This window comes from Enhydra lutris, unplaced genomic scaffold (assembly GCF_002288905.1).
Source record: "Enhydra lutris kenyoni isolate GAN:26980312 unplaced genomic scaffold, ASM228890v2 scaffoldscaffold26, whole genome shotgun sequence".
Classification (NCBI taxonomy): Eukaryota; Metazoa; Chordata; class Mammalia; order Carnivora; family Mustelidae; genus Enhydra; species Enhydra lutris.
In genome coordinates this window covers 1,602,800-1,617,523 of record NW_019154110.1, presented here as the reverse complement: position 1 = coordinate 1,617,523, position 14,724 = coordinate 1,602,800, and the positions used below count along the sequence as shown (strand labels likewise).

General features: G+C 39.7%; 1 protein-coding gene across 1 annotated transcript in view; it reads left to right on the top strand.

The window, feature by feature from the left end:
• The window catches only part of LOC111151679 (replication protein A1), a 76,515-nt gene that overhangs the window by 2,420 nt on the left and 59,371 nt on the right, over positions 1–14,724 (top strand). Inside the window, exons 2-4 of the mRNA XM_022509814.1 lie at positions 12,123–12,173; positions 13,187–13,265; positions 13,918–14,026. Coding sequence (XP_022365522.1) covers positions 12,123–12,173; positions 13,187–13,265; positions 13,918–14,026 — 239 coding nt within the window. The remainder of the gene's footprint in view (positions 1–12,122; positions 12,174–13,186; positions 13,266–13,917; positions 14,027–14,724) is intronic.

Below are 14,724 nucleotides of genomic sequence, written 5' to 3'. Positions count from 1 at the left end.
TCTTTCCATTTCTTGGTGTCTTTCTTTTTTCTTTTTTAATTTAAATTCCTGGTATATTCTGTAGTCTTGCCCGTTCTTTTCCATCTGCCTGTGTGGTTCTTCACTCTCCCCTCCCTGGGAAACGTCAGTCTCCGCTCAGTTAGTTTTTCAGAGAAACCTTCCTCAACTTACTAGCCTAATTCCCTTTATTTTGAGACCCTGATTCCTGCTTGTTCATGTATTACCTGTGTGACTTTGGGCAAGATACTAAACTTTGCCTTTTCTCTTCTGTAAAATGAGAGTAATTATACCTAGTACCTATTGCCTAAGGTTAGTGGGAGAATTAGGTGAGCTATTACATTTAAAGTGCTTTATTTAGTCCATGCCTGGTACACAGTAAATGTTCAGTATATATTACCTCTTAATTATCGCAAATGTAATTTTATACTTATTTGCTTTTTATTTGACTAATATTAGTTTTTGTTTTCCCCACTGGACTGTAAATTCTTGGAGGCCTGAAATTACATCTATTTTTTGCTCAAAGTAGTCTCCTAAAGACCTGAAGCAGTGATGGCAAGTTTTAGATATACAGTAAATGTTTGCTAGTTGCATATGAGGCAGTGAAAAAAAAAAAAAAGACAGAGATAAATGGGGAAAAACAGCTGAGTGGAGTTACTACTTGAATAAATTAGGAACAATTAAACCTGAGAATTGATTGAACTTGTAGTTCTCATTTACTTACAGCTGCTACCTTGCACCTTTAAAAAAAAAAAAAAAAAAGATTTATTGGGACGTTAGGGTGTCTGAGTGTCTGCCTTCGGCTCCAGTCATGATCCCAGGGTCCAGGGATCAAGTTCCAAATCGGCCTCCTTGCTCAGCAGGGAGCCTGGTTCTCTCCGCCTGCTGCTTCCCCTGCTTGGGCTCGCTCTCTCTCTCTCTCTCTCTTTGACAAATAAATAAATAAAATCTTTAAAAAAAAAAAAAAGATTTATATGAGAGAGCAAGCGAGAGCGCATGACTAAGCCACCCAGGAGCCCCACCTTGTGACTTTAAGGCAAATTAGGAATTGTTCTTCACTTTTAGAAAGAATGATTATGGTGTTAATAATTTGATCACTTGGTTTTTGCTGTATTCAAAACTTTGGAAACATATTTCTAGTGTTAGGTCAAGCATTACTTAAGTTTTATTCATAAATGACAAAGAAAATTTTTATGTTTATGGTGATAGTGTGGGGAACCTTTGCCAACTGTGATTATCATTAGCTAAAGCAAGTAGTATCATTTTCGTTCAAAAGACACAGGCCCAAAGGGTAAGCAACTAACATAAATAATAGAGGCATTTGGGGCAAGAGCTAACATCATAAAAGAAGAGATTGTACATGGAAGTATTATGGTAAATAGAATAAATAGCATTTGTATCTTAATTTATTGGGTAATATAAAGAAAGGGGAAGGAAACTAGTATTTTTGCCTTTTCCAATGTGCCAGATACTTTATCTATAATAGTCAGTAATTACAGTAACTCTGTAAGGTAGATTTTTATAATTACCTGCACCTCACAAATGAAAAAGTTAAAGTGCAGAGAAGTTAAATACTTTGTCAGTGGGGTGAAGATTTGAATACATGTGCCCTTGACTATTATATTCTGTTGCTTTGTATTTTTTTAACTGAAGTGTAATTGACATACAGTATTCTGTTAGTTTCAGGTGTTCATCATAGTGATTTGGTATTTTTATACATTAGGAGTAATGATCCCCAGGATAATCTAGTTACTCTCTTACCACACAAAGTTATGACATTGTTACTGACTAAATTCCCTGTGTTGTGCATTACATCTCCATAACCCATTTATTTTAGATCTGGAAGCCTGAACCCTCTTAATCCCCTTCACCATTTCACCTGCACCCCCAGTCACTCCTTACTCTTGTAACCAATAGTTTGTTTCCTCTATGAGTCTGTTTGTGTTTTGTTTTAAAGATTCAACATGAAATCATATGTATTTGTCTCCTCTGTCAGGCTTATTTCATTTAGCGTAATACCATGTAGGTCCACGTGTGTTGTCACAAGTGGCAAGATTTCATTCTTTTTTATGGTTAATATTCCTCTGTGTGTGCACACACGTGTGTATCTTTAGCCATTCATTTCTTTATGGACACTTAGGTTGCTTCTTTACCTTGGCTATCATAAATAATGCTGCAGTGAACGTGGCATGCATGTATCTCTTTGAATTGGTGTTTTGTTTTCTTCAGGTACATCCCCAGAAGTGGAATTGCTAGATCACATTGTAGTTTGGTTTTTGATTTTCTGAGGAGCCTCCGTACTGTTTTCCATAGTGGCTGCACCAGTTTATGTTGCCCGCCAACAGTGCACAAGGGTTCCCGTTCGTCCGCATCTTTGCCAACACTTCATACTTTTTGTCTTTTTGATAGTAGCCAGTCTGATTGTGGTTTTGATTTGCATTTCCATGGTGAATAGTGGTGTTGAGGATCCTGTGTGTCTGTTGGCCATCTGTAGGTCTTTGGAAAAATGTCTCCTAAAGTCTCTTGTCCATTGTTTAAATTGGGTTTACTTTGTGTTTTAGATGCAATGTTAATTTGGAAAATTTAAGGCAATTTTGTGTTAAGTGTACATATCATGTTGTATGTCCCAGAAGATTTAATCTTATATTCACTTTATGATGACACAAATTAAAAATAATAAATTAATACATGCATGTGGTTTTAAAATCAAATAGAACAGAAAGGTGTTTTATTAAATTACTGACTTTTTGCCCCACCCTGCCCCAGTTCTGTTCCCTAGAAACTTAAGAAAAAAAATCACCTTTATTGAAACTCAGCACTGATTTACACTTAATAAAAACTGTAATGTATATAATAAAAAGTCATCAAGATGTGTGCAGTTTGATGAGCTTTGGCAAATGTATACAGCACTCTGATCTCCTGCTCCTTGCCTAGTCCTTGCTTCCAGCCTAGGTAAACTAGAGTTTTGATGTCTGGTTTATATCTCCAAAGGTTAGTTTGACTATTTAAAACTTCATGTTGGGGCACCTGGGTGGCTCAGTCAGTTAAGCGGCTGCCTTCAGCTCAAGTCATGATCCCAGGGTGCTGGGATCCAGCCCCACATCAGGCCCTTTGTTCGGCAGGGAGCCTGCTTCTCCTTCTCCCTCTCCCTCTGCCTGCCTGCCTGCCTGCCTGCTGCTCCCCCTGCTTGTGCTCTCTCTCATTATCCATCTCTCTATGTCAAATAAGTAAAAATATTTTAAAAAAATAAATAAATAAAACTTCATGTAAACTTGTGTCTGGCTTCTTGTCTCAGCAAAATGTTTTTTGAGATTTATCCATGTTGTTTCAGTAGTTTGTACCTTTTATTGCTGAGTAGTACTCCGTCGTACAAATAAACATAATTTGTTTAATTTACCTGTTACTGTTAAACATTTGGGTTATTTTCATTTTTTGGCTGTTATGAATGAAGATGCTATGGACATTTATGTAAAAATCTTCTTGTGGAAATATATTTTCATTCCTCTGGGGTAGATGCCTAGGAGTGTTAATTAATCACTGGGTGGTATGTTAAGTGAATGTTTGTAAGAAATTTCCAAACTGTTTTCCATATCCATGTCAGCTCTTAGTTTTGTCATCTTTTTAAGTTAACTATCTAGTGAATGTGTAGTGTTTGCATCTACATTCATGAGTGTTATATAGGTCTGTAGTTTTTTCATTCTTTTTTTTTTTAAGATTTTATTTATTTATTTGACAGAGAGAGACAGAGAGATCACAAGTAGGCAGAGAGGCAGGCAGAGAGAGAGGGGGAAGCAGGCTCCTCGCTGAGCAGAGAGCCTGATGTGGGGCATGATCCCAGGGCCCTGAGGTCATGCCCTGAGCCCAAGGCAGAGGCTTAACCCACTGAGCCACCCAGGCGCCTCTGTAGTTTTTCTTTCTTAGAATGACTTTATTTTTTCTTTGAGGTAAACCTAACATCATAAAATGAGTTGGAAAGTGTTCTCTTTTATTTCCTAACATTGTTTATGGAAGATTGATTTTTTTTTTAAGATTTTATTTATTTATTTGACAGATCACAAGTAGGCAGAGAGGCAGGTGGGGTGGGGGGGCTGGGGGGGGGGGGGGGAGGCGGGCCCCCTGCGGAGCAGAGAGCCCGATGTGGGGCTTGTTCTCAGGCCCCGGGGTTATGACCTGAGCTGAAGGCAGAGGCTTAAACCCCGGGGCCCCTCGGTGCCCCTTCTCTTTTTTTTTTTTTTTTTTTGGTCTTTACATGTTAGATAAAATTTACCGGTAAAGCCACCTGGACCTAGTGTTATCTCTTTTGGAATATTTTAAATTACAAATTCAGTCTCTTTAATAAATATAATACTATCTAGCTTCTCTACATTTTGTATGTCAGTTTGATAATTTGTGTTTTTCAAGGGACTTACCCACTTAATCTAAGTTGTTTCATAAAGTTAATTTTTTTTTTAAAGATTTTTATTTATTTGACAGAGAGAGACACAGAGAGAAAGGAAACACAACCAAGGGAAGTGGGGGAGGGAGAAGCAGGCTTCCCGCCAAGCAGGGAGCCCGATGTGGGACTCGATCCCAGGATCCTGGGATCATGACCTGAGCCAAAGGCAGATGCTTAAGGACTGAGCACACAGGCGCCCCTCATAAAGTTATTTCTAAAATCCCTATTATCTCATATATACGTGGTTTATTGTGATGCATTTTTCATTTCTTTTTTTTTTCATTTCTCCTTTCTGATATTGAGAATATTTGTTTTTCTTTTTTTTGATCAGACTAGGTAGAGGTTTATCAATTTTATTGATCTTTTCAGAGAACCAACTTTTGGTTTAATTATTTTTTCCTGTTGTTTATCCATTTTCTATTGTATTGATTTTTTGCTCTTTTTAATAATTCCTTCCTTCTACATGCTTGAGTTTAGTTGATTCTTTTTCTGGCTTCTTTGGTGGACGCTTAGATCATTGATTTTGGACCTTTTTTCTTTAAACATTTAAAGCTATAATTTTCCCACTAAGCATTGCTCTGGTGAATCCAATACATTTAGATAGATTGTATTTTCATTTTCATTCTGTTAATAATACTTTCTAACTTCTCTTGCAGTATCTTTTTCTGCAGGTGGGTTATTTAGAAGTTTACTTTTTACAGGGTGCCTTGCTGGCTCAGTAGGTAGAGCCTGCGACTCCTGATCTCTAGGTTGTGAGTTCAAGCCCCAAGTTGGGTATAGAGATTACTTAAAAAAAAAAAAAAAGTTTACTGTTAAATTTCCAAATATTTGGAAGTTTTCTAGACAGCCTGTTGTTAGGATTTTTTTTTTTTTAAAGATTTTATTTATTTATTTGACAGACAGAGATCACAAGTAGGCAGAGAGGCAGGAGAGAGAGGAGGAAGCAGGCTCCCCGCCAAGGAGAGAGACCGATGCAGGACTTGATCCCAGGACCCTGGGATCATGACCTGAGCTGAAGGCAGAGGCTTTAACCCTCTGAGCCACCCAGGCGCCCCTGTTGTTAGGATTTTTAGTTTAATTCCAGTGTGGTCAAATAACATACTCTCTGAATTCAGTCTTTTAACATTAACATTATTGAGACTTGTTTTATTTCCCAGTGTATGGAATCTTGATGAAAATATTCTAGGTGCGCTTAAGAGACTGTGTATTCTGCAATTGTTAGAAGATTTAATTAGGTCAAGTTGGTTGATAGTTTAATCTTTCATATTCTTCTACATACTTATTAAAAAGATTTTATTTATTTATTTGACAGAGAGCGAGAGATCACAAGTAGGCAGAGAAGTGGGGGGGGGGTAGATACAGCTCTCTGCTGAGCTCGAACCCAGGACCCTGGGATCATGACTTGAGCCGAAGGCAGTGGCTTTAATCCACTGAGTCCCTCAGGCACCCCTGAAGTGTATTTCTTGTAGACAGCAAATAGTTTGACCTTACCCATTCTGACAATTTCTGCCTTTTAATTGGAGTACTTGAACCATTTACACTTAATATAGTTACATGTTTGGCTTTAAGTTTTATATTTTGCTTCTTGTCCCATCTGTTTGTTGTTGTTGTTGTTTTGCTCTTCCTGACTTCTGGATTATTTGAGTATGTTTTATGATTTGAATTTATTTCCACTATTGATTTATTAGCTGTACTCTTTGCTTAACTTTTTCAAGGATTGCTTTAGAGCACTTCACCCTCATTCGGACCACTATTACAAAATAGACTGGGTGGTGCAAACAGCAGATTTAGTTTTCATAGATGCGGGAAATCTGAGATTGAGGTTCCAGGAGATTCAGTGCTGGATGAGGGCTGTGTTCCTGGCTTGCAGCTGCCATCTCGCTGTGTGCTCACATGACCTCATCTTTGTGGGAAAAGAGAACTCTGCTGCCTCTTCCTCTTCTAGGGGCAATAATTCTGATATGGGATCTTCACCTTCATGACCTCATTAAAACTAAGTACCTCCAGGGACACCTGGGTGGCTCAGTTGGTTAAGCCGCTGCCTTCGGCTCAGGTCATGATCCCAGGGTCCTGGGATCGAGCCCGCATCGGGCTCCTTGCTCAGGGGGGAGCCTGCTTCTCTCTCTGCCTCTACCTGCCACTTTGCCTGCTTGTCCTCTCTCTCTCTCTGACAAATAAATAAAATCTTAAAAAAAAAAAAATCTTTAAAAAAAACTAAGTACCTCCAAAGGCCCCCATCACACTGGGGGTTGGGTTTCAACATACGAATTGGGGGAGAAGAGACATAAATATTTTGTGGTTCTCTCTCTCTCTCTCTCTCTCTCTTTTTTTTTTTTTTTTTTATTGAGTATGGTGGATACACAACATTATCTTAGTTTCAGGTGTGCAACACAGTGATTGGACAACTCTGTTTCTTATGCTACACTCAACATCAAGCATTTTGATCTCAGAATACTCTTTTTTGGGGGCACCTGGGTGGCTCAGTCTGTTAAACGTCTGCCTTTGGCTCAGGTCATGCTGGAATGGAGCCCTGCATTGCACTGGGCTCCCTGCTCAGCAGGAAGCCTGCTTCTCCCTCCTTCACTCCCCCTGCCTGTGTTCCCTCTGTCGCTGTGTCTCTCTGTCAAATAAATAAATAAAATCTTAAAAAAAAAAGAATACCTTTTTAATTTAAAGATTTTTATTCATTTAATTAATTATTTTAGAGAGAGACAGAAAGAGAGAGTGACCGCACACTCAAGCGGGTTGAGGGGCAAAAGGAGAAAGTCTCAAGCAGACTCCATGCCCAGTGCCCATGCCCCTGACCCTGAAACGGCCTGATCTCACAACCCTGAGGTCATGACCTGAGCCAAAAAAGAGCTTGACAGTTTGAGCCACCCAGGCACCCCGATCTTAAAGTACTATTAAAACATTGTTTTAAGGGGCGCCTCGGTGGCTCAGTGGGTTAAGGCCTCTGCATTCAGCTCAGGTCATGATCCCAGGGTCCTGGGATCGAGCCCCATGTCGGGCTCTCTGCTCAGCGGGGAGCCTGCTTCCCCCTCTCTCTCTGCCTGCCTCTCTGCCAACTTGTGATCTCTGTCAAATAAATTAAAAAAAAAATTTAAAAAACATCGTTTTAAGATGGAACTTTTTTAATAAGATATCTACCTCACCAAATTTGAAATTATAACAAATATTTTAAAAATATTTATACATTTAAGGTAATAATAAACTTCTAACATAAATAACATTGGGATGCCTGGGTGGCTCAGTCAGTTAAGCAGCTACCTTTGGCGCAGATCATGATCCCAGGGTCTTGGGATTGAGTCCCACGCCGGGCTCCATGCTTGGTGAGGAGCCTGCTTCTCCCTCTGCCTGCTACTCCCCTTGCTTGTGGTTGCTCTCTCTCTCTCTCTCTGAATAAATAAATAAAACCTTTAAAAAAAAAGGTAAATAACATGTTTTGTGAAAAACAGCTATATATTTCGAAACAAATAGAAAATTGATATTGTTTTACATTTTGGCACATTGCTTTAACATCTGGCTTTAGAAGATATGACAGCTAGATTTTCATATCAGCTTCTGCATTCAGTATATTGATATTTTTTGAGGGGGTGATCTCTGTGAAGGAAATCTGGCCTCAGGTATGTAGTTGGAAAAAGAGGGAGTATTTTAATATTTCAGGCTTCTTTTTTGATCCTTGTGATATTATAATATAATAAGAAACATGTATTTGGTCTTGGGGCATCTGGGTGACATAGTCAGTTAAACATGCAGTTCTTGGTTTCAGTTCAGATCATGATCTCAAAGGCCTGGGATCGAGGCCTGAGTACGGCTCTGTACTCAGTCAATTCTCTCTCCCTCTCCCTCTGCCCCCTCCACTTGTGGTGCGTGAGCTCACTCACTCTCTCAAATACATAAATAAATCTTAAAAAAGGAGAAAGCGTTGGAACTTTCAACCCTAAATTCCCCATCCTGCCACTGTCCCCCAGAGAGTCAGGAGATGGATCCAGTCACCGATAGTCAGTGATTTGATCAATCATGCCTAGGCAATGGGACCTTCAGAAAACCCTGAACAGCAGGGATCAGAGAGCTTATAGGTTGGTGAATGCATCTACATGCCAGGAGGGTCACACACCCCAAACTCCACACAGGGGCAGAAATTCCTATGCTCTGTACCCTTCCAGACCTTGCTCCTATTTACCTCTGCATCTGGTGGTTCATTTGTATCCTTTATAATATCTTTTATAATAAACCAGTTACATGTTTCTCTGAGTTCTTTGAGCCTGAGGAGGGGGGTCATAGGAACCCCCAATTTGTAGGCAAGTAAGGCAGAAGTGTGGGCATCCTAAGGACCCACTACTTGAGGTTGGTATCTGAAGTAAGTAAGGGATGATCTTGTGGGACAGCCTCTAACCTGTGGGATCTACACTAACTCTAGGTAGTATCACAGTTGATTTGTAGGACATCCACTTGGTGTCTGCAGAGAATTGCTTCACGTGGAAACCCACACATATGGTGTCAGAAATGGCTGTGAATAGACAAAGTTTTTCTCTAATTCTAATCAAAACTCAACAAATGGTAGTTTCTTAAAGGTTATTTGAAATGTAAAATTGGTCTATCTTGGGGCTCCTGGGTGGCTCAATCGAGTAAGCATCTGCCTTCAGTGCAGGTCATGATCCCGGAATCAAGCTCCGTGTTGGGCTCCCTGATCAGCAGGGACTCCTTCCTCAGCCTGCTTATCCCTCTGCGTGCCACTCCCCCTGCTTGTGCTTGCTCGATCACGCTCTCTGAGGAATAAGTAAAACTTTTTTAAAAATAAATAACATGTTTTGTGAAAAACAGCTATATTTTTCAAAACAAATAGGAAATTGTATTTTCCCTGTCTTTCTGCCCCCCGCCCCCGGCTGATGCTCGCTTGCTCTCTCTCTCAAATTTTAATTTTAATTTAAAATTAAAAAAAAAAAAAAGAATTGGTCTGTCTTGCATTTTGAATGGATCTTTTGCCTCTGCATTATTTATAATGCCATGCATTGGTCATTTGGAAAATGCTGACTCACTGCATTATGCAGATCTTCCAAATATTGGTATGTTTTATTATATAACCAAAATTTATGCTTATTAATCTTACTAATTTAATCAGAAAAGTTTGTAAACATGGAGAAGCTATAAAGCTCATTGTTGGTGAATAGAAGTTTTCAAAAGTTCTGATTTCACTAAAAACCCTTGTATAATTGACAATAACTGTCGTTTTCCTTAAAAACAGGTTCACCTTATTTTTGAGAAAATACTTGCTGAATTCTGAAGTTTGAATAACCAGTTTGTCCTTTGGCCTTGCAAATAAAAATGGTGTTCTATAAAAAAGCAGTTGGTTCAGCTCACAACTCAACTGCACGAATGCTTTTCCTCGGGGTAGCAGTTAGTACTCTAGTGTGCCGCAGAAGTACTTTTTGCCTCCTTCCCATATTGTTAACAGAGTATTTTAAAATTTCTTTAATTTTAAAATAAACCAAGCACCTGGGTGGTGCTTGGTTAAGCGTTTAACTCTTGGTTTCGGCTCCAGTCATGGGATCAAGCCCTGTGTCAGGCTCCACACTCAGCTTGAAATCTGCTTGAGAACCTTTCCCTTTGTCCCTCCCACTTGTGCATGTGTGCCTGTGTACATGCGCTCTCTCTATCTCAAATAAATAAATAAATCTTAAAAAGAATATTGAATTGTTTTGGCAGACTGTTAATTTACTTGCAAATCAGCTGATCCCTCAGAGATTGGAATGGGTCTAGAATAGCTTTTGCTTTGGTCTAGTTTAGTTCTGCTTCTAAAGCATGCCCTTTCTGGGGTTTCTACTGAACGCAGCAGATGTTAATTGAGTTTTCTGTCCTCTGGCTGGTTAGAACTCATCTATATTCTAGCCTGTGTGAGCTCCACTAATTTTTCAGTTTATAACTCTAATAACTCTTTGCCTGGTCTTGTAGAATCTCATTCTGTGTATGCACAACTTAAAATTCAGCCAGAGACTCAAGGGAACCCCTGTATAGGTTACTGAAGCTCTTTCTCAGTGTGGCTCGCTCATCTCTGGTACTCTGCATCCATGAAATCCAGCTAACTTGCTTCCCTGAACTGGGATCTGTGCTCAGTAGGGATACCCATTCCTTCTTGGGTTCCCTTGTTCATGCAGTGGTCTAGAAGTACCTCTGTGCTGAAGGCCAGGATGGTCATAGGGTTCCCCTCATTTCAGTGATCACAGTCTTGGTCTACTTGTTGTCTTGTATTTGAAAACAGTTTATATTTATTTACTTATTTATTTATTTGACAGAGAGACAGGGAAAGAGGGAACACAAGCAGGGGGAGTGAAAAGGAGAAGCAGGCTTCCCACTGAGTAGGGAGCTTGATGCGGTGGTCTGTCCCAGGACTCTGGATCATGACTTGAGCTGACGGCAGATGCTTAATGATGGAGCCACCCAGGCACCCTTGAAAACAGTTTATATATTTTTGTCCAGGTTTTAGTTGGTGGTTGGAAGAGCTAGTCTGGTACCATTTATTTCAGCATGAACAAAAGTAGAGTCCAGAGAACCAGTCTTCACTGCTGTTAGTTTTTCCAGTGGTTACCTTTATTTATTTACTTTTTAAAGATTTATGCATTTATTTGAGAGGGAGTGCACATGCACCACAGTGGGGAGGAGGGACAGAGGGAGAGGTTAACCTAAGAAGACTCTGTGCTGAGTGAGGAGCCCAACATGGGGTCTGATCCAAAGACCCTGAGATCATGACCCAAGCCCCAAACTGAAACCAAGATCCAGATGCTTAACCAACTGCATTATCCAGGCACCCCCTGATATTACTTTAAATGATTTTTATTTGGGGGGCGCAGAGGAAGAGGGAAAGGGAGAGAGAATCTTAGTGTGGAGCCTGATGTAGGGCTCCATCTCACAACCCTGAGTTCATGACCTGAGCTGAAATCAGGAGTCAGATGCTTAACCAACTGAGCCACCCAGGCGTCCCTTTTTAAGATATTATTTTCATGATTGCTAATGGAGTTAAAAGATTTAAAATTCAAAAGGTATGAAAAGAAGATTGTGTGAGATCTGCCTCTCACATGTGGCCCCCACTTATCAGTTTTCTCACAAGAGGTAACCAGTATTATATAAACATCTTTTTAAGGCTGCATGATATTCTTTTAAGGATTTGCCATACTTACCTAATTCTCTATTAATGGGCACTACGGTCAAATCAGTGTGCTGTTCTGAATAAGGAGTACATATGTGACCCCTGTATTTTGGATGTAGTAAGTGTATCCTTGTTGGTAAGCATGTATCTCATTTCTGTGATTTTATGATTTGTCCACAGTGATAAAACTTAAATGATTTTCAAATGATAAGCTCCAAAAAGCCTCTTTTTTTTTTTTTTTTTTTTTAAAGATTTTATTTATTTATTTGACAGAGATCACAAGTAGGCGGAGAGGCAGGCAGAGAGAGAGGAGGAAGCAGGCTCCCCGCTGAGCAGAGAGCCCGATGTGGGGCTCGATCCCAGGACCCTGGGATCATGACCTGAGCCGAAGGCAGAGGCTTTAACCCACTGAGCCACCCAGGCGCCCCTCCAAAAAGCCTCTTGAATAATGTTCTCTGTAGCTTATTCCAAATACCAAGCTGTAAAAATATGTCAGATTTTGGTCATGATTTAAATGTGTATCTCATTCTGTTTTTACTCTTTCAGGCCATAATGCAACAGGGAGATACGTCCATAAAACCCATCCTCCAAGTCATTGTGAGTACCTTTGAATATTTTATGTCAAACATTTAAAAAAACTTGGATGTAATTACAAATTACATTTGATGAAGCATACACAGATTTGTCCACTTTAGGAAATTCTCTCCATCATCCCAAAAAGTAGGTCAGTCTTGTTGTAACCCTAAGAGAGGAAGCGGGCCTTTCTTTGTTCTTTTCTTTTTTTTAATATCATGCTAACCAGAGCTAACTTTGGGGGTTCAGATTTGAGGCTTTGCCTTTCTGTTCTTTCCACAATTGATGGGTACTGTAGTGCTACCCATAATTACTCCCGCCTCCTTACTTTTCTTCCTGTCCTGAGGTTTGTCTTGGTCAGATCTGCCTGCAATGAATGGAACTGCTTAAAATTCTTCATTAACCCTATCATTCATTTAAGGGGTCCTTAAATGTTAGGGAGAGTTTAAAAAACGCACAGAAGCAGCATCATGGATCATACCAGCAGATTCTGAGTCACAGGCCTAACGATCTCCCTGTTACTCCCAAACTCGCTGCCACTCGTCTTAAAGCTCTGTTTGTGTATTTCACTTCCTTTGGAGAGCTGCTTCTGATTTCCTTCAACTTGTGATAAATGTCTTGGCTGTGCCCCCATGTCATGTGCATAACTCTCTTATGTCTCTATGCCTCTGTCTCCGCCTCATTTGTAAGCCCCTTTGGGGCAAAGATTTTTTTTCCCCATTTTGTATTTTTAGCATGTTTTCTATGTAGCACCTTGTCCTTAATTTTCAATCAAATTTGAGTTGAGAGCGAACAGAAGAGTATTGAAACTCATTTTATTCTCACCTAGGTTGTGTTTGATAATGTTAATACAGAGACGGTGGTGGGAAAATCATCAGATCCAGTTTTCTTTTGCTTGGGTTTAGGTGTCAAGAGAATGGGCAAGCAGTTCAGTGTTTGTTGAACTAATGGCAAACCCACTCTCCTGCCACTTAAGTTTACTTATCCCTGGGGACTGGGAAGACAACCTGACTAATGAATCAAGTTTTCTCTCCTAGAACATCCGTCCCATTATTACAGGGAATAGTCCACCCCGTTATCGACTGCTTATGAGTGATGGCTTGAACACTCTATCCTGTAAGTATGACATATAAACCTAGGAATTTGCATTTAAATAATGAAAGAACACACAGCACTTTGACTGCAATAATTTGGGGCATTTCAGAAGTGTACATTTGCTTGGCCATGCACTTCATTCAGACGGAATTACGGCTAGCAGAGAGCGTTCTCACAATAGACTGGATCTAGTGGAAAGCTGCCACTTGGCTTAATTAATTTTCTCTAACTGGTGCTCTGTTTTCTTTGATTAATTTCCCTCAGGATGGTATTGACATTTAGTGAATATAATGGGTTAGCTGTCCCATACTTGCCTTTTTGGGGATTTATTTCTATGTTGGAAACTTTACAAGGGAGAAAGAGAATTTGCAGACTACTGCTTGCTATCTCTAGTCACAAGGTGAAGAACATGGAAGAGACTTTTTAGTCTTTGTCATGAAACCTGAATGATGGAAAAAATTATTTTGGGCACTTTAGGAAATACATTTCAAAGTACCAGCAGATGTTTAATGCAGTAGATTATATTCTTTTTCACTATGCAGAATCTGAGTGGTTTTACTTTCAGAAACATAGTCAAGGCATTGTTTTTCCCTTGCTAGTCCAGGTGTGATCAGCCTTCAGATTGTCCTGCCTGAAATGCTGTGGGGACTAAAGTTATCTCTATGCTTTTCAGCTTTCATGTTGGCAACACAGTTGAACCCTCTTGTTGAGAAAGAACAATTGTCTAGCAACTGTATTTGCCAGATTAACCGATTCATTGTTAACACCCTGAAAGATGGAAGGTATGTGGTGTTTTTCTTTGTTTTGGGGGGGTTTTCTCTGGGTTTATTGTGTTGTGGAATGGGAACTAATTTTTCAACAGAGAAGTCCACTGGATGCCAAAATTCATTTAGGAATCCAAGACAATGATGAGCTTTCAGCTAAGAGTTTACAGCTATTGAGATTTGAACTTGGGTGACTAAAACATGGCACCAAAGGAAGAGAAATATGGAAACAAATTGGAAATTTCAAAGCAGGAGATTAAAGCAGAATGCAGAACTTTTATTTCTAATCTCTTCAGAAGCACTGTTTTTAGGATTTGCTTTTGAAGTATCTGTTCATGAAAAAGGGTTACTTATAAGAGCAAAACTGATGTGATTAGTTATGTAACGCTGCCCCTTTTTTGCACTCTTCAGTCTTTCATGGTGAACTTTATTCAGCCAATGTAGAGTATGCTGAATACTGACAGATGCTACATGCTACAGGTGCCGTGGTTAGCAGCACTGTCACTCCTGGGTAACTGTTGCTAAAATAGGACGTTTTTTGTTGGGGAGAGGCTTTTAAGTTTTTTATTTCCAATCACAGAACACATGGGAAACAAATGTAGCAAGCATTCCCTTAATAAGAGTATGTCAGTGTATGTTACCATATTATCTGTACGTTTTGCTTTGTATTTGTTTGCTGTATCATTGTCCTTCTTTTGACTTTGAGCTTCTCCGTT